General features: G+C 32.6%; 1 protein-coding gene across 1 annotated transcript in view; it reads right to left on the minus strand.

Annotated features, from left to right (window-relative positions):
- The window catches only part of LOC124357293 (translocation protein SEC63 homolog), a 61,796-nt gene extending 42,286 nt beyond the window's left edge, over positions 1–19,510 (minus strand). The window contains exons 1-7 of the mRNA XM_046808952.1: positions 19,238–19,510; positions 15,451–15,553; positions 12,360–12,474; positions 6,016–6,121; positions 5,573–5,703; positions 4,834–4,926; positions 4,565–4,726 (exon numbers count right to left, since the gene is read on the minus strand). Coding sequence (XP_046664908.1) covers positions 4,565–4,726; positions 4,834–4,926; positions 5,573–5,703; positions 6,016–6,121; positions 12,360–12,474; positions 15,451–15,553; positions 19,238–19,361 — 834 coding nt within the window. The 5' untranslated portion in view covers positions 19,362–19,510. The remainder of the gene's footprint in view (positions 1–4,564; positions 4,727–4,833; positions 4,927–5,572; positions 5,704–6,015; positions 6,122–12,359; positions 12,475–15,450; positions 15,554–19,237) is intronic.
- Between the last annotated feature and the right edge of the window lie 5,890 nt (positions 19,511–25,400).

Here is a 25,400-nt window from a genome sequence, read left to right on the forward strand (position 1 = left end):
CCCATGTTAGTTGTAATAAATGTACCAAGTTTCATAAAAATACATTTATATATAACTGAGTTTTGAATTTTTTTATATATTGCTGCAAAATGCTGAAAACCTGCACCAACATGCACGCTTACTCTTTTTCATGTAAAATATATTTAACTAGTTTTATGAAATTAAATCAAGGTAGATTATACAACTGCTATTTATTTATTATGAACAGACTTAAATTAATTACTTTGGGCTTATTTCATAAGGCCTATTATACTAAATCCTTCAGATGAAATAACTGAGTGAGTGTTTTTATCATATAGGCTAAGAATGAATTGATGTATTTTCACGGTCAGATTCCGTTATATGCCTCCAACACTTAAACTTTTTTCAATGAACTCAGAACGTTATAAAACGATGTAGTTGAGTAACAGAACTAACATTCCATCAATCAACCAGCATTTCCAGGTATTGCGATTGGTATTGTTGTCGCTGTTATCTTACCTTTTTCGAGAATCCCGATTACGGCAGGCTGCGCGGCATCACATGATTAGCTAGTAACCAATTGTAATTCATTATAATCATACGTAAATGAAAAATTAGCGTTGGGGGCATAATGTTAGTTCTATTACTCAACTATATCGTTTTATAACGTTCTAAGTTCATTGAAAAAAGTTTAAGCGTTGGGGGCATATAACAGAATCTGACCTATTTTCGCTTAAGGGCGATCTGTTCCTTTTACTCATTTCGGCAAACTATACCTTATTCAAAAATGAAATTGAACTGAAGTAATAAAAGTAGGAAACTTTTAAAACACTAATCAAAATGTCAACACAGCCACACTAGACAGCTAGCAGAAACAACTGAACGTAAACAAAACGACTGCAGCGTGACAACAGGCGGTTCGCCCCACAGCCTTCTAGATATCAGCTACATAAAAATATTATATACTATATATACAAACTATCACTATGTGAATTATGTCGTGCATTTCTTGGACTTTAATTTGATACTTTTTACGATATCATACGTCAATATTTAGCAACAGGATGACCAATATTGGAAAGGCCGATCTAGTCGGCCCTTGGCAATTTTCGTCAATACCATCAGGCCGATTAGATCGGCCCTTGCCACTATACGGAAACGTTGCTAGGCCGATTAAATCGGCCCTTGGCACTCAAAGGGTTAAAACCATTGACACTACAAGATCCAGTGGCTCAGTTGAGTAGAGCTCTGACTCTGAATATGTGACAAGTGAAGGGCATCAGTTCAAATAATGGTGCAGGCATTATTCTTTTGCTACTTTTGCACTAAAATAATTACTAGTATATTAGTTTGCAGTTATTTTTAATATTTTATAAATTAGTTATTTGCTTACATCTGTACAAATAAATTGCCAGATTACTTAGCAAAACGTATGAAATTAATGAAAAAGTATTCACAAAGATTTAAAGGACACCAACCTTGCCCTGTGTACATTAAAAAAATTGAAGAGAGACATTATTATGTACATTTTTTTTGTACAGGAGAATAAGGAATTTGCAAAGATGAAATAATTTTTAAATAGAACACCGATGAGGTTACAAAAATACCATAGAAACTTAAACAACACTCCCATGAATATGCTCTTCAGGAAGCTGACAAGTACTGCATCAACAGTCAAGAGGACACTTACTGTTACAATCCGAAAAAAAAAAATGTAGATAGTCTTTCAGTTAACATTATAGAAATATTTGAGCAGAACAACAGGTTATATTTGAAAAAAAAAAGAAAAGCAGAGCTGAAACTTCTTTACAAGTTGCCAAAAAATAAAATGAAGATTTAATCAAAGAAATATGTAAGCTGAAAAAGAAGTAGATTACCTTAAAAAAAGAAAACATTAAGAAAATAATACTTTAGTGGAACTTAGGGAAATTAGCAAACAATTAAAATAATAAAACTAAAGGCAAGGAATATATGACCCCAAGAATATTAGTACTGCAACACAGACAATAATAAAAGAAGCAAATGTTGACCCTGAGAAGAATACAGCTGATGATGAACTACAGACTGAAATTAAAAAAAAAACTTAAAGAAAAATTAAGCGAAAGGGAAATTTCAATTGTAAAACGATTTAATTGAAGAACTGAGAAAGGAGAACAAAAACCAGACCATGTTTTCACAATGACCAAGATAATAAAAAGAAAAAATTTACTTAACAAAACTAATTCTATGACCTTTACTATTCCCACAGAAAATTGTCTTAAAAGTGTTAATGAACACTACTGAGAACGAAATTAAAACATATTAACAGGATCCACATTACGACATGGAAAGTCCCAACAGTAAACCACCCAGAAAACAAGTCAAGAAAACAAAAACTGATAAATCAACCAACAGCAACCTAAAGCCCCAGTGTCTAGTTGTGTCCAATAGCCATAGGAGAAACATTTCATATGCACTCGAGAGAAAACTTGGTAAAACATATAATGTGTCAGTTTTGGCTGCAACAGGTGGCAACAGTTTAAATTATGTGTCAAACAATGTGAACGAACTTACTAAACAATTTTCAAAGAAAGATCACGTTATTTTTATTATCAGCTGCAATGACACTGATCAGCAGGCACATCCAGTGAATATAGTTAACAGTTTCAGTTTTGACTCATTAATAAGTGCTGTTTCAAGGACAAAGTTACATTCTGTGTGTATCCCAAATCAATATTATATCTTGTCATCTAAACCAAAAAATTGATATTATGAATAGTAATCTTGAAAGGATATACAAATCAATAAAGCCATCCTTCATTGACATATCTCACTTTCATTAAGGCTGTTACAATAAAGGTGAACAAGGATTGGTTCACGCCAGTATCACCAGTACCATGGCCCACTTTGTGAAACCAATGACACCACAACCACAATGTAGGGCACTGGACATGGAATCTCTAATCGATCCCCCTACTCTCAGCTAGTCATGGATCTCGGTTTGCTGTACCTTCACTTAGGGGTGGTGAATACAGAAACTGGTCAGTTTATTAATGACAGAGAGCACTCAAGACTTTTTTAGCAGCTACTTGACATGTCAAAAAAATGGAAGAGCCTCAGTATATGGGTTGGTTACGAAAAAGAAGTACAAATTTAAACACTCTGTCACAGGTTATGATATTAAGTGCATGTGAGATAGTCTGCATGGAGTTGACACAACATATTTGTTGTGGTTTCTGATTTATACATATCAAAACGATATGGTATGATTTATTTATTATGTGAACCAAGATTGTAGTCATGTGTTAGGTTATTTATCTACCTGAGGAAGAAATCACATTGAAAATCTCAAAACATAGTGTTTCTGATTTCTTGTACCACTAAAAATCAACAAATTTCCTAAAATATCACATTACCTTTTCTAAACAGGGATTAAAATGTTGAATATTTTCAAACTTATCATAACATATAACATGATCTATTTCTAAATTCTTTAAATTTTCTCTTATGTAACAATTCTGCAGGAGTCATTAGTCTATATTCTTGAGTTGTGGTGCTTTCTTTTAGGTTAATAACATCATGTTTTTCAGTAAGAGAACATTTTTAATGTCTTGTAGTGTTTCAATGAAATTAAAATGCAATTTCCAAAATGTTTGAATAAACTACATGGCACTAATTCTTCTTTGATCAGATTAGATTATATGTTGTATCAACAATACTCAACTTAATACGTTTTGGCACATTTCTACTTTTGATCATGCAGTTCTTAGACACTGAATTTACTATATTTGTATTGAATATAGTCATAAAAAAAATTTCTCTACAGGTAAATGTAATTTTTATATTCATTTTGGTATTCTACCGATATTTGACATTTCACAATTAAGAAGATGATCTATAACAGTAAATTGAACTGTTTTGCCGATTTTCATAGTTTGATTACAAAATGATTAATAAATTCTTAGTGGATACCTACAGTGTACAAATAACAAATGCTTACATTCAAAATTTAAAGATTCAACCTATTATCTAAATAATTGCAATTTTTTATGTATTATTGGAATTAATGTAAAATTATATCATGTAACTATTGTACAAGGATAAACTAGTTTCAGAATATAAAGTCTATAGTTCATTATGAACTCTACTAAAGTTAGAATTAAAAAGATGAGAGCCAAAGGATGTAGACTTTTTAGGTTTTAAGAGCTTATTGTGAAACCCTTCATATTTAATTTTGGAAACCTATTTATGTAGCTATATAGATTCAAAATACCAAAAACGTTAATCTCATCTTCAGCATCACTTTAGATCTTTGCCAACTCATTTTTATGATAAAAAAAAGAATTATTAATTTAGGTCTGTGGTTTTCCATGAATTACTTTGTTTTGTTTTTTTTGTGAAGATTTTAAAACCACTTCTTCAAACTAACCTTTGAAATATTATGTGTTCATAAAATTTGAGTCTTATACAAATTATAATATTTATTAAGTGTTATACTTGTTTAAAATTGACATTGTTCTACTGATTGTAAATATCTCTCATATACAAAATAAATAATTCTTAATTTTCATAAATTAACACCATAAAAACCCTTACAAAATCCAATCAAGAAATGTTGGCTTACATGAGGAACTTCTTCGTTATCTGACTGTCTTTCAACAATCTCACTGTTATATTTCTTTTCAAACTCCAGAGAAGCAGCAAGAATCATTATTACTCGTTTTAGAGGCATTGATGGTGTTTTGTGAAAGAAGAAATAATACATCTGTGTCGTATCTAACAGCACCTGAAACATAAGTTTGAATCAATTGTAAAATGCCATTCTGTATAACATCACTGTTTCTAAATGAACTGAAAACAGGGTATTCTGAATAGTGAACAAGATACACTTACCTGATCACTGGTGTATTTTATTGAGCGATACCACCACATGCCAACTGCTACAGGAAGAGCTACCATGAACACCAGAGCATACAGGCCTAGTACCTACAACATCAATCTTGAAATCACTATTTTAAAATTATAACAATTGTGTTTTTATTATTCAAAAAGAGACAATTTACTTAGGATGGGTCAATACTGTTTGATCAGAGTGAATGTTAATTGTACTCAAGGTGCAATTCCATAAATTGACTTATGGTTAAATAAAATTGATCTTTAAAGTGTAACTAAAAATTTCCTTTAATCTTATTAATGATTTTAAAACAATAAAAATTGTTAAAAAATATTGCACAAGATTGACATCTGCATAGCCTATTTGCGTTAAACCAAAAAGCGCTTCCATTAACTTCTTAAGTTTAAAACCAAAACATTATATTTATTTCTCCAAGTTTTAAGCTGAGAACCTTTCACAAATTTTATAAAATCACAAGGTGAGATAAACCCTACATGGAGTTCTAAGACTAATTAATTTATTCTTTGTTTGAAACTCTTATCTTATCTTGACAGAATATTGTACACACTGTCATCAAGAATCTGGACCAGTGAAGGAGAGGATTCGGTAATAATCTGTCAATTACAAATTATTTTGCACAGTTTAAACCAACCTTGGAGATCAGTTTAATTTAAGTTAGAGAAAGCAGATATTGTAGACTCATTGCATTATGAAATGTATAATAAATAATATACCTACCCAAACCGAATTTTCTTTTTCTACTATCCATGATGGAAGCGCAATACCAAAACTCATTGCTCCTGGCCCATCAGGATTTCCATACTTCTCCCAGTTATGTCGAGACTCCTCAACAGTCAATGCCTGATATGCTAAAATATAACAGAAATTAATTAATTTGAATAGTAAAGAAATAATAAATTTACTATAAAACTATATGAAAAATATAAATGGATTGTTATTAGAACCAATTTTAAACTTAAAATAAACAATGAATTTTACTTTATCATACAATTTATATATACAGTTGTAATTCACCTTAAAACCAACAGGTGTTTTGGTACGTAAAATAGATATCATAAATAGTAGATTAAGGTTTTTAATAATTTCAATGCAAATTATTTTTAAATATATACCTTATGTTTTAAAATAAAACCTTCAATTCCTATTCATATAATACAAACCTTTAGTTAATTTCATGAAAGCTTTCTCATTCCCCGTTTCTTTATCAGGATGTAGAATAAGAGAAAGCTTTCTGTAAGCTTTCTTGATGCTTGCTTCTGAGGCACCCTGAAATGTATACAAATATGAAGTTTTATACATAACCAATAAAAAACAAAAAGTTACTGACAATATCAATCTAATATTACAACATTTATAATATCACTTTATTTTATTAAATAGATAGTATACTGCTTGGGGAAATATTTTTCACCTATTATTAGCCATCCAGGCATTTGGTGACAAGGAGCGTTACTCGGGGGCCAGCCCCCTCGATCACAGATCTTATATGTAATTTGCAGGCTCAAAGAGATTCTGCATTTCGTAAAGCGCAGCGTACTAAACCACCTGCTGATTGGCTAATATATAAAAGTCTAAGGGACTGAGCCAAGCAACAAGTACACAATGCCAAAATAAGATTTTACTATATACAATTTTCTGTTCAACAATCAAAAAATCTTTATGGAAAAAGGTGAAAGAGCTTGGCACAGGTAAAGTTAACACTAATAAGCCCATCGCAATTTATCTAAATATAATCAAAAACTACTTTGTGGATATCCCTATTAATCTATCCAGTGCCCGTGATTACATCAATAAGTTGAGTGTTGCTCCACTTAATCATGTTCGGCATCAGTTCTCTTTTGCTGATGTGACTGATACTGACATTATGAGTGAGGATTTCTAGTAACGCAGTTGGAGCCGATAAAATACCTATTAAATTGTTTAAATATATTCTCCCAATAATCGTTCCTATAATTACAAATATTTTTAACAGATCTCTTTCTTCTTCAATATTTCTGTCTGTTTGGAAACTTGCTATTGCTCGCCCACTTCCAAAATGTTCATGTCCTGGTAACCCTTCAGATTTCAGACCCATTAACATTCTACCACTTTATCTAAATGCCTTGTGCAAGTGGTGCATCAGCAAATATGTTTCTTTCTCAAATCCAATAAAATTTTGTCCAACTTTCAATCAGGATTTTGTTCTAATCACCACCCATTGCTTCTTTTGAATCTGTCTAAAATCGGATTCTCTGATGGCTGTATGGAGTGGTTTGGGTTGTATCTGTCAGATCGCCAGCAGTGTGTTACGTCCAATGACAAGACTCGTACTGGAAACCTGTTAATTGAGGGGTGCCACAAGGCTCTGTCCTTGGCCCTCTTCTTTTTTAAATTTACATTGACAACCTAACTGCTATGATTAAACACTCATTTTTTCACCTGTATGCCAACAATTTGCAAATTTACAGTCACTGAATACATTGACGCTATTGCAACATGGACCTTCAAAAACGGACTGAAACTTAAGCAAGATTCACACTGGATTCTCATTGGAACTTCTAAACTTCTCAGCAGTATCAACTTGAACAGCTCTCGTACACTCATTTTGAACGGTCATAAGTCTTGAACTGACTATTTCAAAAAATCTTAGTTGGGCCGATAATGTTACCGAGACTTGTGGCAGGGTATTTGCTGGTATTCATAGTCTTAAGCAATTTTGATATTTATTTACCCTTGAATTTGAAAGTAATATGCTAGTGAAGACCCTGATTTTCTGCCATTTCGATTACTGTAGCATAGTTATAAATGACATGACGGTTGAGCTTTCAGACAGATTACAACGTGCTCAAAATTATTGTATTCGCTTTACCTTCAACCTTAGACGATATGACCATATAAACACCCTTTATCAATCAGTTACATCTGCTAAAATTGAATCTACGCCATCAGTTCCACATTCTTAGCATGTTTCATTCTATTTTATATAAAAATTATTCCCCTTCTTATTTGTCCGAACGCTTTTCTTTTATTTCTGAAACAAGCAATTGGATTTACAGTAAATCACTCACAGTGTCTGCTTGTCGACTGGAATAATTTCCCGGAAATCATATAAGAGGTATTCGTATTCGGGAGTGATTTTTGGGGGGTGCTTAACCCTTCAACGCGTTTTGCCGTACTAGGTACGTCATGACACTTTTACTTGAGATCGCGTTTTGCCGTACTGAGTACGTCATGGAGTAGTCGGTTATTTTTGTAGCTGTAACAGACGACTATCGAATGTTTTCAATGAAAAATGTATACCAATCGAAAGGAGAAGATTCAAACTTTCGATTAATTGAGTCGATATCTCGAAAAATCGATCTTTAGAAAAAATATCTGAGAAATCAGCTGCATTCAAGACGACGTCATTGCCGTGCAGCCGATCGTTTGTCAGCTTACGTTTTTTGTTGTTTACAGCCATTGTTAGTGTGATGGTTATGTTCAACTGACATATTTTTGTGTGTTTTACGTTCCTTTGTTTAGTTATTATTATTAGTTTTACAAGCTAACTATATTGTTTTGAAGAAGGAAATCCCGTTTTGACAGGAACAATTTGTTGTGTTTTATAAACATGAGTTGGGGATGGTGTGTAGGTTAGCTAGCTTTTAGGGAAATTAACCTAAAGTAGGTTAATTTTGTTTAATTTGGCTAATTTTAAACACTAACAACATAGAAGTATAATAAAATAATTATAAACTTGGGTAATTTGCTTATATTATTTATATAAAACACAAAATCTCTAAAAAACCGCCAGAAAAATCAATGCAGGAGGGAGTATGACCATGAAAAAAAAATAACGCGTTGAAGGGTTAAGGATCATTTGTTTCAGACCTCGTCGGGTTGACAATTTCGTGGCACAGGGTATGGGACGATGGCTTTGTATGAATGGTGATGGGTGAATGTCTGGTAATTTCTTTCCAATTTATATTTTATTTATTTATTTTTAATTTCATGAAGAACCTTCTTTTCATTTTATTATTTTATATAAATATACATTATCATTTTTGAATGTAAAACAGTAACATAGACTATACTGCGGCTCTGTTTTACACTAAAAGTATTGCTTATAAATTTATGGTTAGGTGAGGACTTAATAGTCCTAACCTCGCCAATTGAATATATTTTTCTTCGTGTTCAATAAAGACATTTTTCATTTCATTTGGGATCACCTGTATTTGGATACTTTCGAACATATCTAAATTTTTGGGATGTGTTTACCTAACACATGAGGTTTGAATTCTGAATTTGATTTTAAAAGGCAAAAATCTATTTTAATATTATTTTTAATGCCCAAATTTGACATTTTATAATAATTATATCTGTAAAGATCTTCTCAATCAGAATAATGGGTCTGATTATACAGTTTGGGAAAAGACAGCACTCTATGAATTAAAACTATTATAAAAATCTCTTGAGGGAATTAACTTGAGAGGAAATCCACTTGCATTACTAATAAATACATGTATTTAAAAAATACACACACAAAATTGCTTAAGAATTCCAAAATGTACTATCAGCTGAAAGTTATTGTATTGCTTTCGAACACAAAATACTACATGCTTTTATTGCACAAAATACGCTACAAATAAACACAATCAAAATATTTAATCTAGAATTAATAGTAAAAAATAAATATTTGTGGAAGAACTAAATAATTTATGGAAGAATTAAAAAAAAAAAAATAATAGAAATATTGAAGCTAAATGGAAATGTGTTAAAAGCTAAAAGAAATTTTGAAGATAAGATTTCAAGCTCTAAAAATATTTCAAAAACTACCTGGAATTTACTTAACTTACAAAGTAGTAACAAAAATAAAATCAGTAAAAATATAGATAAAATAGAGCTGAATAACACAATTTACACAAACCCTTCAATTATAACGAATCTATTCAATAATTAATACATCAATGTTGTAGACTTTGCAGTGATTCCTATAATTAATTAATCAAACCCCAATAATATCACTCACATTACCGACAAATGAGCCAATACCAAAATTTCTGTGCAAACTTATCAATGAAACTGATTTGATTATATTAATAAAAATATTTGAGGACAACATTTCCACTGGATATGATTGTGTTCCCATCACAGTTATAAAACATGCAGTTAAACACTTATCAAAACCTCTTACACATTTGATGAACTTTTCGTTATTTCGGGTATTTTCCCAGACAAACTAAAGATTTCAAAAATAAGACCATTGCATAAAAAGAGAAGCTTGGTTGAGGTTTCCAATTATTGACCATTAGCTTTGTTACCTGTAATTTAAAATTTGTAAAAAACAATGTATACAATCAATTGGTTAAATACTTTGAAGACAACAATCTTTAAGACAGTGAAAACCATAGATTTCGAGCTGCCCACTCTGTTATTTCTGCTGCTACTAAATTTATAGGTACAAATCAATGATTCTATAGACAAAGGTGATAAAGTGCTGGAAGTATTTATGAATTTAACCAAAGCTTTTGATAGTGTCTCCCATGTTATACTCATAAATAAACTCTCAAAGTTTGAAATAAGTGGGCTCTTTTTGAAGTGGGTCACATCATACCTAATGGACAGGAAACAATTGCTGAGATTATTAATGTCAATAATCACAATCAAGCTTATTCTTTTATTTAAACATGGGAAAAAATAAAACTGTGTAAAATGTTCATTATTGTAGACAGATTTAAATAAAACAAGGTTTCTATTGAATCTGTTCTAAAGAAATAAACATAAAGATCTCCAACTTGCAATTAAAGCCTTGATATTTGTTCTTTTTTCAAAGGTATATCATAATGGAGCCAGGTTATCATTTGAAAATTGTATGTAAAAGGCCAACTCCTTTGGGGGACATCTCAAAACTTTGAAAACGTCAAATAGTAGGAAACATTGATCTAGATCTCCCCTAATTTTCTTTTACTAAGTGCTATGTTATTCATAAATTAGTGTGGGAAGGATGATGGATTTTTTTACATCTCTGTATATTGCTCTGAGATCTTTATCTTTATTTCTTTAGAACAGATTCAATATAAACCTTGTTTTATTTAAACATGGGGAAAAAGAAAACTATGTGTAAAATGTTCATTATTGCAGACAGGTTTAAGATAATACGAGGGCTATCCAGAAAGTAGATTATGTTTCGCCCTGTAGCCAGTAGGGGCGGGACTATCGCAGTCATTTTGATGCCAAAGCAGTTCTCCATTCGGTTGTTATCCAGCCGTACTAGTGAGAGGTTACTGTGTAGATGACACCGTGGAACTGCAGGAAGGTGTGACTACCTGGTTGTTATCCAGCCGTACTAGTCAGAGGTTACTGTGTAGATGACACCGTGGAACTGCAGGAAGGTGTGACTACCTGGTTGTTATCCAGCCGTACTAGTGAGAGGTTACTGTGTAGACGACACCATGGAACTGCAGGAAGGTGTGACTACCTGGTTGTTATCCAGCCGTACTAGTGAGAGGTTACTGTGTAGACGACACCGTGGAACTGCAGGAAGGTGTGACTACCTGGTTGTTATCCAGCCGTACTAGTGAGATGTTACTGTGTAGATGACACCGTGGAACTGCAGGAAGGTGTGACTACCTGGTTGTTATCCAGCCGTACTAGTCAGAGGTTACTGTGTAGATGACACCGTGGAACTGCAGGAAGGTGTGACTACCTGGTTGTTATCCAGCCGTACTAGTCAGAGGTTACTGTGTAGATGACACCGTGGAACTGCAGGAAGGTGTGACTACCTGGTTGTTATCCAGCCGTACTAGTGAGAGGTTACTGTGTAGACGACACCGTGGAACTGCAGGAAGGTGTGACTACCTGGTTGTTATCCAGCCGTACTAGTCAGAGGTTACTGTGTAGATGACACCGTGAACTGCAGGAAGGTGTGTAGTAGACACGCCGTGGAACTGCAGGAAGGTGTGACTACCTGGTTGTTATCCAGCCGTACTAGTGAGAGGTTACTGTGTAGATGACACTGTGGAACTGCAGGAAGGTGTGATTACCTGGTTGAAGTCTCATGCAGTAGAATTTTATAACACTGGAACTTCAAAACTAATTCACTCCTATGATAAGTGCCTAAATTTGTATGGTGACTTGAGTTGAAAAATAGTATTTTAGTGTAACTTTTAAATGTATATAATACAGTTTTTTTTCTTGTACTTTGTTTTTTGTTTGTATCAAAACATAATAAACTTTCTGGACAGCCCTTGTAATACAGGACAAACCCTCATTAAGAGGTTTTTAACCTTCTAGAATAAGTCAAAAAGTAAGTTGCATTGACGTAGGCATATTCCCAAATTACTTTTTTTTATCTCTTATCATAATATACAGTGTAGGTAATAAATGTTCTGATCACTCTATAATACACATTTATTAATTGTAAATCTCATATTAGTACTGTGTTCATCTTAGATTTTTAATTCCAAAACTTGTTAGATTTTTCTTAAAACACTTATTTTTATAATTTCAAAGTTGTATTAATTTATACAATTTAACATTAACTTACCAAAGGCACACCGAGGATTTCATATGGATCAAAGTTAGCATACTCATAGTCAAATTGAGAGACTCTATATGCTAAAATAAAGAATATGACCCAACCACCAACAATCACCGTTTTTCTGAAACATTAAAAGTCTGCATTTAAAATTTGTTTAGTCTATAAAATTTCTGTTTTTTTAACAATGTTTTTATTTAAATTCATGAAATGCAAACATGATAAAATTCCTACAAAGCTTATAACATACCTCAAATACAATAAATGTATACCTTTGTCAAAAATTATCCTCTTCTTTACCTGATATCATAATTTGCACCCTTATAGCAATACAACTACAGCCAATAGTTACTAAAAGCATTGCATAAGACCCAAAGTTTAAAATCTCATTCATGATGCTTTCTGATGGGAGCTATTAGGTAAAATCAATCCTTTACTTAGTAACAAGATACTCTTCAATAGACAGCCTTTAGTATGAAACATAAAAAGTAGTGAAAGTCTAATGGTGTGGCCATAAGAGGCTGAAATTTCTCACAAGTATAATAATTTGGAGGGCCGGTTTGTGGTAACCAATTAGAATCAATACACAATAAAAGAAAATCTGAGGTGGTCTTAAAATCTATTTCCAGTAAACAATTTATAAATCATTAATGATCTGAAAATAAAGTATTAACTGCGAGTCATTGACTTTTGTGCAATTCCCATGTCTAGTATGATAGCAATGAAGCTTTTCATTTTGTCCACAATACTTCATCTTTTATACGAGGGCCATTTTACTCAACCTCCGATCTGAAGCCAAGGTCCACGGTGTGTACAGTAGTCAATCACATATCTTCTCCACTACAACATATGTACTGCCAAGTTCAAATATCAGATTGCGCTGTGCTACGGAGTGTTATTCTTTCCCTGCTAGCAGAATGGAATAGTGCAAAATAAATCCATCGGAGAATGTTATGTGTTTAATGAGAAAACATCATAAGTGATGGTGTTGTGTGTGAATCACGTCAAAAGTGTAAAAGATGGCCAAATGTCAAAGCTAAAGCCATTTGGCAATATTTGTGGGTGTCAGTCATCATTTCAGGCATCCAACGCACACAAAACTGTAGTCTAAATTGTCTGTAACAATAGAGGAAAGAGAAGATCTTGACTCTTCTGGAAAATCCAAAGACAAAGCACTAACTGTGAATCTACGGTTTTTTCTAATCTAAGCACTTTAGCAATTTCTTCAACAAGACCATCTGTAGTGACAGACTTATGGCCTTGACCTCTACCATGTACGTCAGTTCGGCCATCTTTAAACTTTCTATACAATTCATATACGACACCATAGCTAATAGTGTTTTCTCTGTAAATACGACACATGATCCAATGGATTTCTGTTGCACTATTCCTTTTGCTTGCAAGAAACGAATAACACTCCTCAATTCAAATTTGGCAGGAGAATGAATAGAGGTGACCATGTTTATGTGACTGCATCTCTGTGCAAACTAGCTAGTTGAATTCAGCAGTGACATATGTTGTAGTGGGGAAGAAGCGTGATCGACTACTGTGCACACTGCCATGTGTCTAGCCATTATAGTGTGAGATCAGAGGTTGAAAATAAAACGGCCTGTAAAGTCATGCTGCAGGATTGTTACTAAAAGATTAGATCACGAGCTACCATTCACTGAATGTTGAAGACAATTTAGTCATTCTATGGGCTTTCTTGAATTGAACAAGATCTAATCAACTGTGGTTAACAATATTCCATCACAGCCTTGTACAAATGCTCTCATGTTGTAGTTCCCGATATCGGCCAGTAAGTCAGTATCACTTCAACAAATTGTTCATCAGTGATGTGGTTATATTAATTTGTTTAGCTTGTAGGCTAAACAAAAATAACCAACTGCACCTGTTCTTAATGTAAAGTATCTGTGGAAGCTAAAGTTTGTTTAAATGTGTTGTATGCTTCCCCAGCTTGTATATTTTCTTACACCTGTACTTGAATAAATAATTAACGAAATATTTCAAATAGTTTGCAACAACATCCTTTTTGTTCTCAAACAGCTCTTACTTATAATATCTTCACCACTAAAAGTCTCCATATGTTTGAAAAAGGTCCAAGGAACGCACAATGAGGCTTCCCAACATTTTCCTTGTTTAGTCAATCATTTTATGATTTGCAGGCATTTTATTTCATATGATGGTCATCTTTAAACTTTTTTTCTTTCTGAACATTGCTATTTAGTGGGTATACTTTCAAATGATTAGTGTTCAGTCCCATAATGATGTGTAACTTTTTAACTCAACTATAATGATAGTTTGATGACAAATTAAACATACCTGTAACCACGTTTGTTTAGCAATATAAAGCAAATGGCCTGTCCAGTCTAGTTGAAACTTTGCATTTTCTTATTCAACTTTTCTCCTCTTCTTAATGATAGGGATAAGCGTAATAGCTATACAACTAAATTGAATAACTACAGCAATATACATAACAAACATGAATGGGAACAACCGATTAATAATGGTGCTTGTTCTTTTGAGTGAACTCAAGTTTTTTACTGTAATTTAAAATTTACTATTGAATATTTTCTTAAGCAACAGATAACAAAACATAAAATTACATTTTTTTTACAACACTTCCGTTCAGTTTGAGAAATTCTTGTACAAATTTTAAATTGTTCATGCACTATAAAAAATATTTTTCAAGATCATTTTAAGACATTTACCACCAAGCGGTGAGTGCCTTTGGCAGCCAATGCTCCCTGCAAAGCTACATTATATAAATTAAGTTCTAGACATGTTTTTTTTTTCAACAATATAAAATGGCATTTACTCAAAATGTATTATTGTCTTCAGCAATTAGTATTGGTAGATAGCATTAACACTACTTAAATGGCAATAAGCGGCTACAGAACACCTGAGCGGCTTTACACGAAACATTGTAAAGAACTGTTTTCAACTGAATCTTAATCATAGATAGACCTGTGGTAACACATTTACACACTATAAATATTAGTTTAAATAATATTTCATTCAATTATCAAGAAAAACAAACTACTGCATACTTCATGTTTATGTTACTTTTATCTCGACAATCATCTCTTACGATACTTACGTTATGAACTGTTTAGTGCCTTTCCAAGGCTCACTGGTTTGTAAAACTAATTTTTTCTTCTTACATCCCTCACACTGGCATTCTTTATTTGATTTATCAGGATCTGTAACAAAATTTTAAAATGTTTCACTACACAACAGGCGAATTACTTTAACTTAAAAGTTACTATGTGTTGCCCTGAATACATAAAAAATACAAATGAATTTTCAGCTTCTTACAGTTTATTCCTTTCTTTCTAAATCAACACTACGTTTAGTACATATCATGATTCAAAATTCAGACTTTACAACTAAATCCAATTTGAGCTGACTTGATTACATTTAAATTTACATAAAAATATTAAATCTTTTACGTTTCCCTGCTATAGAAAAATAATAACTCATCTAATGGTTAATCATGGATCCTTAGTCCTATACTTACAGTATAATAAATTAAGGAGGTTCCCTTTTATATAAAAACTCAAAACAAGGGTATTAAAATTAATTCCAAAACCCTACCTTGCTTTGTCTTTCCTCTTTTACCAAGAGTGTAGCAAATTTAGTAGAGATTAAAGCTGAATGATTTAAAATCATTGACAATGGTTGTTGTTAGTAGAGTTTAAGTATGAAGTTTCACACAATGACATACAGTACTGTTATTATTGTAGTTTGTGCTAATGCATAATTTATGTTGTTACTTTTTTTATTACTTAGAAAGCTATTGTAATTAATTTTCTGTCATTACCTTTTTAACCAAATACATGTTATATTTATGTTGAAAAAAAGCATTGCCATTGGTTGTTGTAAATTAATAAAAATAGTAAATAAATTGTAATTTTAGTGTAAATTTTGTAAACACTAAAAGAGTGAATTTAAACAGTTATTCTACTTTGGACATTCATCCTTTCCATTAGACCATGATAAAAATTAACTGTGTTTTCACTGAAAACAAACAAAATTGTCTCCACATAACGTAGCTAGTAGTTTGGTATTATCCATAGGCCACTATTTTTTAGCAGTTTTTCCCACCCAGGTCCTAAAAAAATTACATTATAGAAAGAATAAACTTTATTTGGCTTACTGTAATAATTACATATTATTATGACTATTGGTTATTGTTTTCTGCCTAACGAAAGGAAGCAATGTTGACAAGGAGGCCATTCAGTCCATAACTGTATTTATTATGCTAAGTATGTATTTAAAGATGACATATTTGAGTGCTCACATTATCTAAGCTTGAATTTAGGCAGTATTTCAAGGGATGTTTTTCTTTGGAAGTGTGGGTGGGCGCCACTGAAGCCAGCACTGATGACCAGAGGCATTTCCAATTGTACTTTTCCAACCTCAGATCATGTGCCATATTGTCCAATGTAATCTGTCGTTGGAGAAGTTGGTCGATTTGGGATGTGATCTGAGGTTGGGAAAATACCGATCGGAAATCCCCCTGTCAACAGTGTGGGTCTCAGTGGCGCCACACCAAACCTCTGTAAAAAAAGGATAAACATCCCTTGAGATAGTACCCAAATTCAAGCTCAGATCACATGAGCGCTTATAAAGGTTATCTTTAACTTTGTATTTACTAGTAACATATTTACGATAACCTAATCTAAACCTACTTAAATCATGTAATAAAAAGAAGTAGACAGGGATATAGTGGTTTCGTTCTTGCCAACATCACTTTTTGGAGGGAGTAAACAAGAACCGATTGTCATAATGACATGTAATTTTTACAGTAAGTCAAATAAAGACTGTTCTTTCTAATAATGTAGTTTTTTTTAGTTCCCAAGTAAAAAAAAACCATTCCAAAAATAGTGGCCTCAGGATAATACCAAAGTACCATGTAACTATTGGTGGGAAGGTTTGAAATAATGTGAATGTTGGCAATGTGACACGGGCAAAAATTTCAGATGTTGCACTAAGAAGAAGATAAACGAGCTAAACTCAAAATTTAAATTAATTCAACAGCTACTTCCTTCCACAGCTACGTTATGAGTAGAAAGCTTGGTTGTTCTATCGTGCTAGCAGATTGTGTCTAAAACATTGTAGTGAACTCAGTTATACACCTGGTGAGACAATGAGAATACCTCTTTACTTAGATCATACTATATTTTGTAGCCTAAGTTTCTCTGATGTTGAAACAATGTAAAGAGTTCATTTTGAGCTTCTTTGTCAGCGATTTTTTTTTTGCATCAGATATCAGATGCTGCACAAAGAGGAAGGTGAAATGGAACTAAACTTCACAAAAACATTCACAAAAACTGTAACTTAAAACTAGCCATTAAATCTATTTATTACAATGATTTTTGAAATCAGAGCGATTGTCAATAACTTTAACTTTAAAACCACATTTTAAATGAATAAGAAATAAGCAACTGGGATCTATGAATGTGCTGCAACCCACACGGAAATATGTTACAGCAAAACCCACTATATTCACATCTCATGGTAGGTCAAACCTAATATAATGTTTGGATAGTGTATGGTTTATCTTCAGATCATTATGATGAGGGACAATACTAGTCAATTCTCTACAATTACTGCATCAACTTCAATTGTTTTATTATTGAATTTTGAATGTTTTAAATAACTTTGAGACAAAAATAGGTGTTTTAAAAACAAAATAACCTAATATCGTACTCCAATAAAGTAATCCTCTATTTCTATATATCTGTATTACACAGTATTAAATAAACCTTTAATTTTTGTACTAATTGAATTGTTTTACGCCATGTAGTATATATTTTGTAAAATTACTTTATCAATTCTTCTATCTAAAAGTACAGTACACCTATTTATCACAATTTATTTAAAATACTAACTAAAAATTATCATTAAACATAATGAAATTACACATAGGCTATCCTTTCTCAACAGCTACATTACAGACCATTTTCAGCATGTAGGCTTTGTAAAGTAAAGTAGTCTTATTTTACTAGGTGAAGTTAGGGCTAAGAAGCCCTCTCTAACACTTAACCTGGGAACCAACGGCTTAAAGGTGACATCCGAACCACCACCAACAGCCGCGCAGGCGGGCTGCTTGCAAGGACAGGATCGCTCAGCGGTCACCCATCCTAACAGCAGCCACGCTCGACGTTGCTTGATCCGGTTATCCAAGATAACCATAGTACCCGCTACACTACGCCATTGGCAAGGCTTTGTAGCGTATTCATGAAAAAAGGCAGGAGTTAAAATTATTAAAGATGTTCATTCTCTGTAATTTAATACATTCCGATAGCAAAAACATTGTGTAAAATTAACAAGTAGCCTATTATTTGCTAAATAACATTAATTTTAAAATGAGGGGAAAGACCATATAAAAAATTCTCACGAGGGAGTAAATTCCTCAATTTAGGTAATTCATTAATCTTCCTATCTTTAACCTAACACACTGATTTTAAATAAATAAAAATAACGTAAAATATGTTACTGTTTTATGAAGCTAATAAAAACCTAACCAACAGAAGTGGTGTCCCGCATGACTCTATACCTAGTTTACCACTCTACCCAAGAGCTAAATTCCTTAGTAATCAAGAGCAATACCATCCTTTACAAGAGTACCAAAAACATAAGTTGATACTGTAGGGGATAATTGTAGATAATTACTTTAGAGCTCAATTCAAGAAAAAATCAAATATTTTATACCCTATATTGTGAGGAAATAATAAAATATCTTCATAAAATGCATTCTAATTGGACAGACAATCAATCGCTATAGGCAATAATCAAATTATTGTTTTAAGTGTATTGAATAAAATCATATAAACCTCAATCTAATTTCCGCAAAAATAGACTTTTCATGCAAGGCCTACCTTGTTTTTGGTTACGTGGCCACCAATAATAGGTTCCTGGAATAAGAAGTAAAGCTAAGAAAGACAATAAGAAATAAAAGAATGTTCCTCCACTTTCGTCATACTGAAACTTTTGACCACCCATTTTGTTTTAATTCAACAATATTAATTAATGACAATACACCCTTAACATTGCAGACACTACGGTACCAAACGAAAGAATCTATTCAAGACAGTGCATCATGAACTACTTCTGTTTCTGCTTGCTTGACAGAGAACCGCTAGCCGCTAGGCTACTCACAGACCATCACATATAAAATTACTGCCTACTTAAACAGCTGCTATTTAAGCAACGCGACCGTGCACTAAATAAAGACATGGAGTCAAACCAGCCAGAGATGCCTCGGTGTATCTTTCTGAAAATTACACAAATAATAGTGCAAACCCCGTAATGTTTTCAGAGTACCGGATTTAGGAATTATCTACACTGGCCTTGACTATCTGATATCTATCTACCTAATAGTAGATGATTTTGGTTACAAGATTCCACCTTAGATCAGCAATTATTAAATTTACACACAAAATACCCAATCTTTAGGAGATGAATCTCTAGATATCCACCGAATTATCTTTGAACCTACATGAACGATCTTGGTCCACACTCTTTACAATGTAGAGTTACTGTCGGAATTTTAAAGAAAGGAATGTGTCTGTAGAATAACAGTTCAAGAGTACTTCAAGAGGCCAGTCTATTTTGCAGACTTAAACCATGCCAAGTAAGCTGGACTTAGACTAATCAGATTTTGATAAAACTTTGGCAATCACTTTTGTACGTACGTCGCTTGTATGTAGTAAAAAGCGCAACTTCAAAGATGTGTTTCTCAAGAAACTCCTTCAAATCTGGTAGGCTGAAAAACTTCTGCAAACTGGTTTACTTAGGCCAATCCGGTTTTTATAACATTTTGTAAGCTCATTTTTAAGAACACTGTTTACATGCAGTGAATAATCAACTAGGTTTATTTTAAGTACATGTGTTTAACGCAATGCACACTTAAAGGCAGGGACAGACATACCCGCATCGTTCCCGGCACGTGTGTTGGCCGTCATACGGTGAAAAAATTGCAGCGCAGTTTTCAACCTGCTAGTCCACACATGTTCTCACCGATACCAGACCGTCGTGGCCGCCCTGTGCCCGCACCGTCACCGATAGTTGAAGTGTTAATTTTGACGGGCACGGTGCGGTCTACGAGCGGCATCAGTCATAGATATAGAACACTTATCGAAGAAGTAAGGAAGTTTCCTGTTTATTATGATCAATCAAGTGAAAAATATCGAAATACAGAGTATAATGAGAATGTGTGGAAGAAGATTACGGAAAATGACAAGTTGAAAAGGTATAAATTTGAATAGAGTTTTGAAATATAATTCTATTTTGGTTACTGTTGAAATTTTCTTTTTTTTACTATTTAAGTAGTCTTAACGTTCTATTTTATGAATTGTTTAATATAGCCTACTAACTCTATATCGTGTACAAAATCATATTTATTGATTACGTCAAAAGTATTAAATTTTTTACATTTAGAGTAAACTAGTCATATTTTCTTATTGTGCTAAAATAACAACAAATTTGAAAAGTATGTTGTACGTTAAGTGATTTTAAACAACTAAATTCGAATAATGTAAAATCTATAAAAAGTTGTTATTGGTTAAGAAATAACAAGCATGTACTTATTTGCGCAAAATACGAATTATCTTGGTTGTATTGAAGCTACTCGATAAATTTATTCCGGTGTTTTGTATGGGTCATATTTAGAATGTTTCCATGACATTTTTATTTTTTATTCTTTTTCGAGGGGGAGGGAGAGAGAGAGAGATTATTCAAAATATCTGTAAAAGGTTTAAGCTTACAAGAATAACAAACTGCTGTCGTGATTACATCGAGGCAAATCCTCCTTCAAGAGTGTCAAAAGATTTCATCCCGTTGTTAAACTGCACTCAACTGTTCCCATATAGTTACTAAGGGTGTGAACGAGGTTTTAACCTCTTAATCACTAACTGACTCTTAATAACTGCTGTTTTTCCAGATAATAACTGATTTTCGCCTACAGTTTTAACTGACCATGTTTCAAGCTTGGACCATGTAAAACAGCATGGACCAAATATAAATGAGTGGAATTTGGAACCTTATGTGAACACCTGGTTGAAGAGACATTGCACAGAAGACGACACTAGAACACGCAAGGCTAAACCACATCCGGAAGAAAAAATTCCATAGTTCAGTTTTTGTAAACTTTAACTTAATTATCAAAAGTGCAAGGTGTCGCTGATTAAAATACGAACAATTTACTCATAATGGGATAGGTATTACGTACCAGATTCCATTGAAGATCATTTTAAGATTCCTACATTGTATAGGTAGTCTTTTAACTTCTCATAATAATTTTAACACTCATTCAGTCAACAATTGAAAACATTCAGTAATAACAATTAACAACCTTTGAAACGTTAAAGATAAGTTTGTAAGATGTTTGAAAGACCCAAAAACTCATTTACACTGTGAAAAGGATTCATCAGTAGCCAACTGTACTAATTTGTTTTTAAACATTTAGAATCAATATAACAAGCATTTTTAGGAAGTTTTTTTGAACATATTTAAGACTACATAAGAATAAGAGTATTGTGTCTTGCTAAGCCTAACATGAGGTAAATCAAGTAAATTTCTGTATCTCGTGTTGCAGTTGTGAATGTCATTCCTAAACAAGGAAGTATCAATCCTAAGCTAACTCAACAATAAAATATGTAGAAATTAAAAACTGAGGGTATTTGTTCTCTTATAAACCGTGGTTTGCATCTGCAATTACCGCTATAATCATAACCCAGAGCAGTATACGAGATTATACAATTAAAAAAGGTATAAATAGGCTATCCTCAAATACATTTTGGGGATGCACATCACAAAAGTAGATAAATAAAAAAATAACAACCCTTGTTGAAATGCAAACAAAGATTATGTATAATTCAAATGAATTAGATGTAAATTGTCCTGAGATTAGCAGGAAGAAATTCACCATGTCAACAGGTGTGAATTCTTGTGTAGAATTGATAATTTACCGCGTAATGATAACTAATGTTAACTTTGTTGTTTGTTTGGGAAAGTTCAATTGACTAAGTAAAGTTTTCTCTGTTTCTGTGTTCTCTTTCTTAGTTCAAATAAGGAGAGAAATATAAAAAATAGGCATTTACGGCTTTTGGCCACATCGACCACCTGCCACGGTAAATTAACAAAACCAACACTGGTTAAATCTTTTTAGAAATAATACACATTTTAAATAATGGTTTACAAAATGACACGCCTAATATAATGTCTTAACAAGTTCTATAACAAGATCAATGTCGAATTTTTTGAACCATCAGGTTAAGAATAAAACTTTTGATGGTAATTAAAAAAAAATGTAATTCTAAAATTTATAACTAAAACATATTATACACGTGACTATGTTGTAAAATTAAGGATTCAGTTTGATTAGGATAACAAGTTTCCACTTCCGGTTATGTAGTTTGTTTAAAAAGCACCATAAACTGTCGCTGTGGCTATATGGCCGGCTACCGTCTGTAGATTAGACAGACGGGCGATGAGTGGTGGCGTCAACCGTGACGTAACGAAAGGGCAGCCATAACTGTCACCTTTACATCACTGCCTTAGAAATATAAAAAACACAATTAGTAGACTATTTTATTAATTCCATATTATGCATTGGTAATGTATTGAACAGTAATGTAATAAAAGTGTACGCTTAAATAAATTAAATTAAAAAGAAGAAATATACAACTAAAAATTAACCATGTACCAGAATCTACACTTCGTAGTTTATTAAGATATAGTTTTGTTTCTCACAATTTTACTGGAATGTTTCAATTAATAGTCATTAAGAGAAATCATAATTAATTATAAATAATTTTGTCATATTACATATGTATGTCATTTAATAGCATAAAATAACTGGAACATTTGTTTTATTTACTAATAACACTGAAATGGTTATGATTTTATTGTATATTGTGTGTAAGTGGTAAGAGGGGAATTAGTCTCTCGTCTTGAGATATTTGAAAATTAATTCTTCCATTTACCGATTAAAAATAGTTTTATTATTAATCACTTACGTATTATCGGACTTTAGCAGGACTGTAAGTTCTTATAGAAAGGATCTTGGCACAGTTTAAAGTATATAGCATACAGTCTACATCACTACCTAACTTTTCTATTGTTTTCGGCAAAATACTGTCAGTTATACAAACGTCTGGATGGGTCAGACAGATGTAAAGTAACACTTAAACTGGAACTTGAAATGTTATACATCAATATATAATTATCATTCATTGTTATAAAACACAGGGATGTGTCATTACGATAACAGATAGGATTATCTAGAAAAGTTGGCATCTTACACGAAAGAATTTTGAGCTGTTAACTTACCATAATCTAAATATGTTCATTAAGATGTGACTGGCCAAAAACGGAAAATTGCGTTAAAGCAATAACAGTCTAGAGAAAGTTATAAGAGTTGTACACGACACCGACATCTCAACGAAACATCTGATGGCATCTCACACACCCAGCCCAACTGTCGTAGATCTTAATACATTTAACGTGGATGATACAAACAATTCTTTTCATTACCACAATCCCTTCCGCTTTCCCATTACTGTACAATAAATCTCGGGGACTGATGTTTCCTCAAGCTCAAAATTCTTATTTAACAAAAAACGACCATGAAAATTCCTAAAATTGACTCTAAATATGAAACTTGAATTATTAATTATAATTAGGAGAGGCAAACTAAAATAAAGCCGTAGAATGCATTATAAGAAAATTATTAAAATTGAATTAACTGAGAACTTACAATATTTATTAACTTTCAAAACAATGAGTAAAAATAAGTAATTCACTTAATAAAGTTGTAAGAGGGATTGGACGTAAGTTACCAATGCGGTATAATGCTGTTACTAAAATGTGACAAATAGCTCTTTGTAAGCATCCAAATTAAATAGTTAGTTATAAAGTTTGCATGATAATGTTTACACGGATCAATACTGTGCACTTTATGATCAAAAGATAAGATCACTGTATATTTCTAAAGATTTAAAATTTTATACGTACTTGTAATTTAATTTTTGTTTGTATTCACACTTATGGAGTTTAATCACAAGTGTGTTTAATCAATATTGTGAAGTTTGGTGCACAATATTGAGTATATATTTAGGGTATAGACCTATTTCATGAAATATAGTTCTTCATGAAATGCAATTGTTCTCGAATCACTTATTCTTAACTGAATACCGGTATGGTCCGTATTTTCTTTATTATTGATAAAAGTTTTCAACTGGTCAAAAGAACTAAACTTTCTACAACCCGCCATTTTAATCACAATGCACAGTGCTAGAGCTACTTCAAAACCTTTGGCGTCACAGTCTGTGACGTCATAGTCGTTCCCGTTCTTTGAAACCAAGCCCGGTAACCGGGCATATAGCCACTCCGTAAACTGATACCTTTTCGTTGCTATCGACTTAAAAGCTTAAGTTAGGTTATAGTCTCGGCTCTCTAACCGAGAGATCACTGGTTCGAATCCCGGGGAGGTCCAAAAAAAAGAAATAATAATAACAAAAACCAGTGCATTTCGAAGCTGGCATAGCTCACGCTGAGGCATGAGATTAGAAAAAAAAATTGTCTGTAAATAATTTTGATGTTTAATATTTTTAAACAGAGGACTAAAGAAGCTAATTTAAAGACCAGTTATTATGGTTACTGGTTAATTTGTGTTTAACTTTCAAACTCGGTTATCTAAACATTTTGATTATAGAAAGCAGAATGTTTCATTGCGCAAGATTTGAAGGTCTTTTTTGTGAAGAACGTACACTTAGGATAAACCTTGAACTTTGAATACTTTACAGATGTAAACGTCATTTATCACAAGGTAATTGCTAAGTTGTATAAAACTTGGTATCTGACTGTACTCTTAAGTACTCAATTTGCACTCTGCAGGGCAAATTACTTTACAGACCGTTCCTGTCTGCATGACGTACGGTCACACTTCTAAGAAAGGTTCACTGAAATGATTTAAGTCTGCCTCATCGCAATCAAGAAAAAAATAATTGTAGGTTATACTATTATTAGTTTGCGTTGAGC

This window comes from Homalodisca vitripennis, chromosome 3 (genome assembly GCF_021130785.1).
Source record: "Homalodisca vitripennis isolate AUS2020 chromosome 3, UT_GWSS_2.1, whole genome shotgun sequence".
NCBI lineage: Eukaryota > Metazoa > Arthropoda > Insecta > Hemiptera > Cicadellidae > Homalodisca > Homalodisca vitripennis.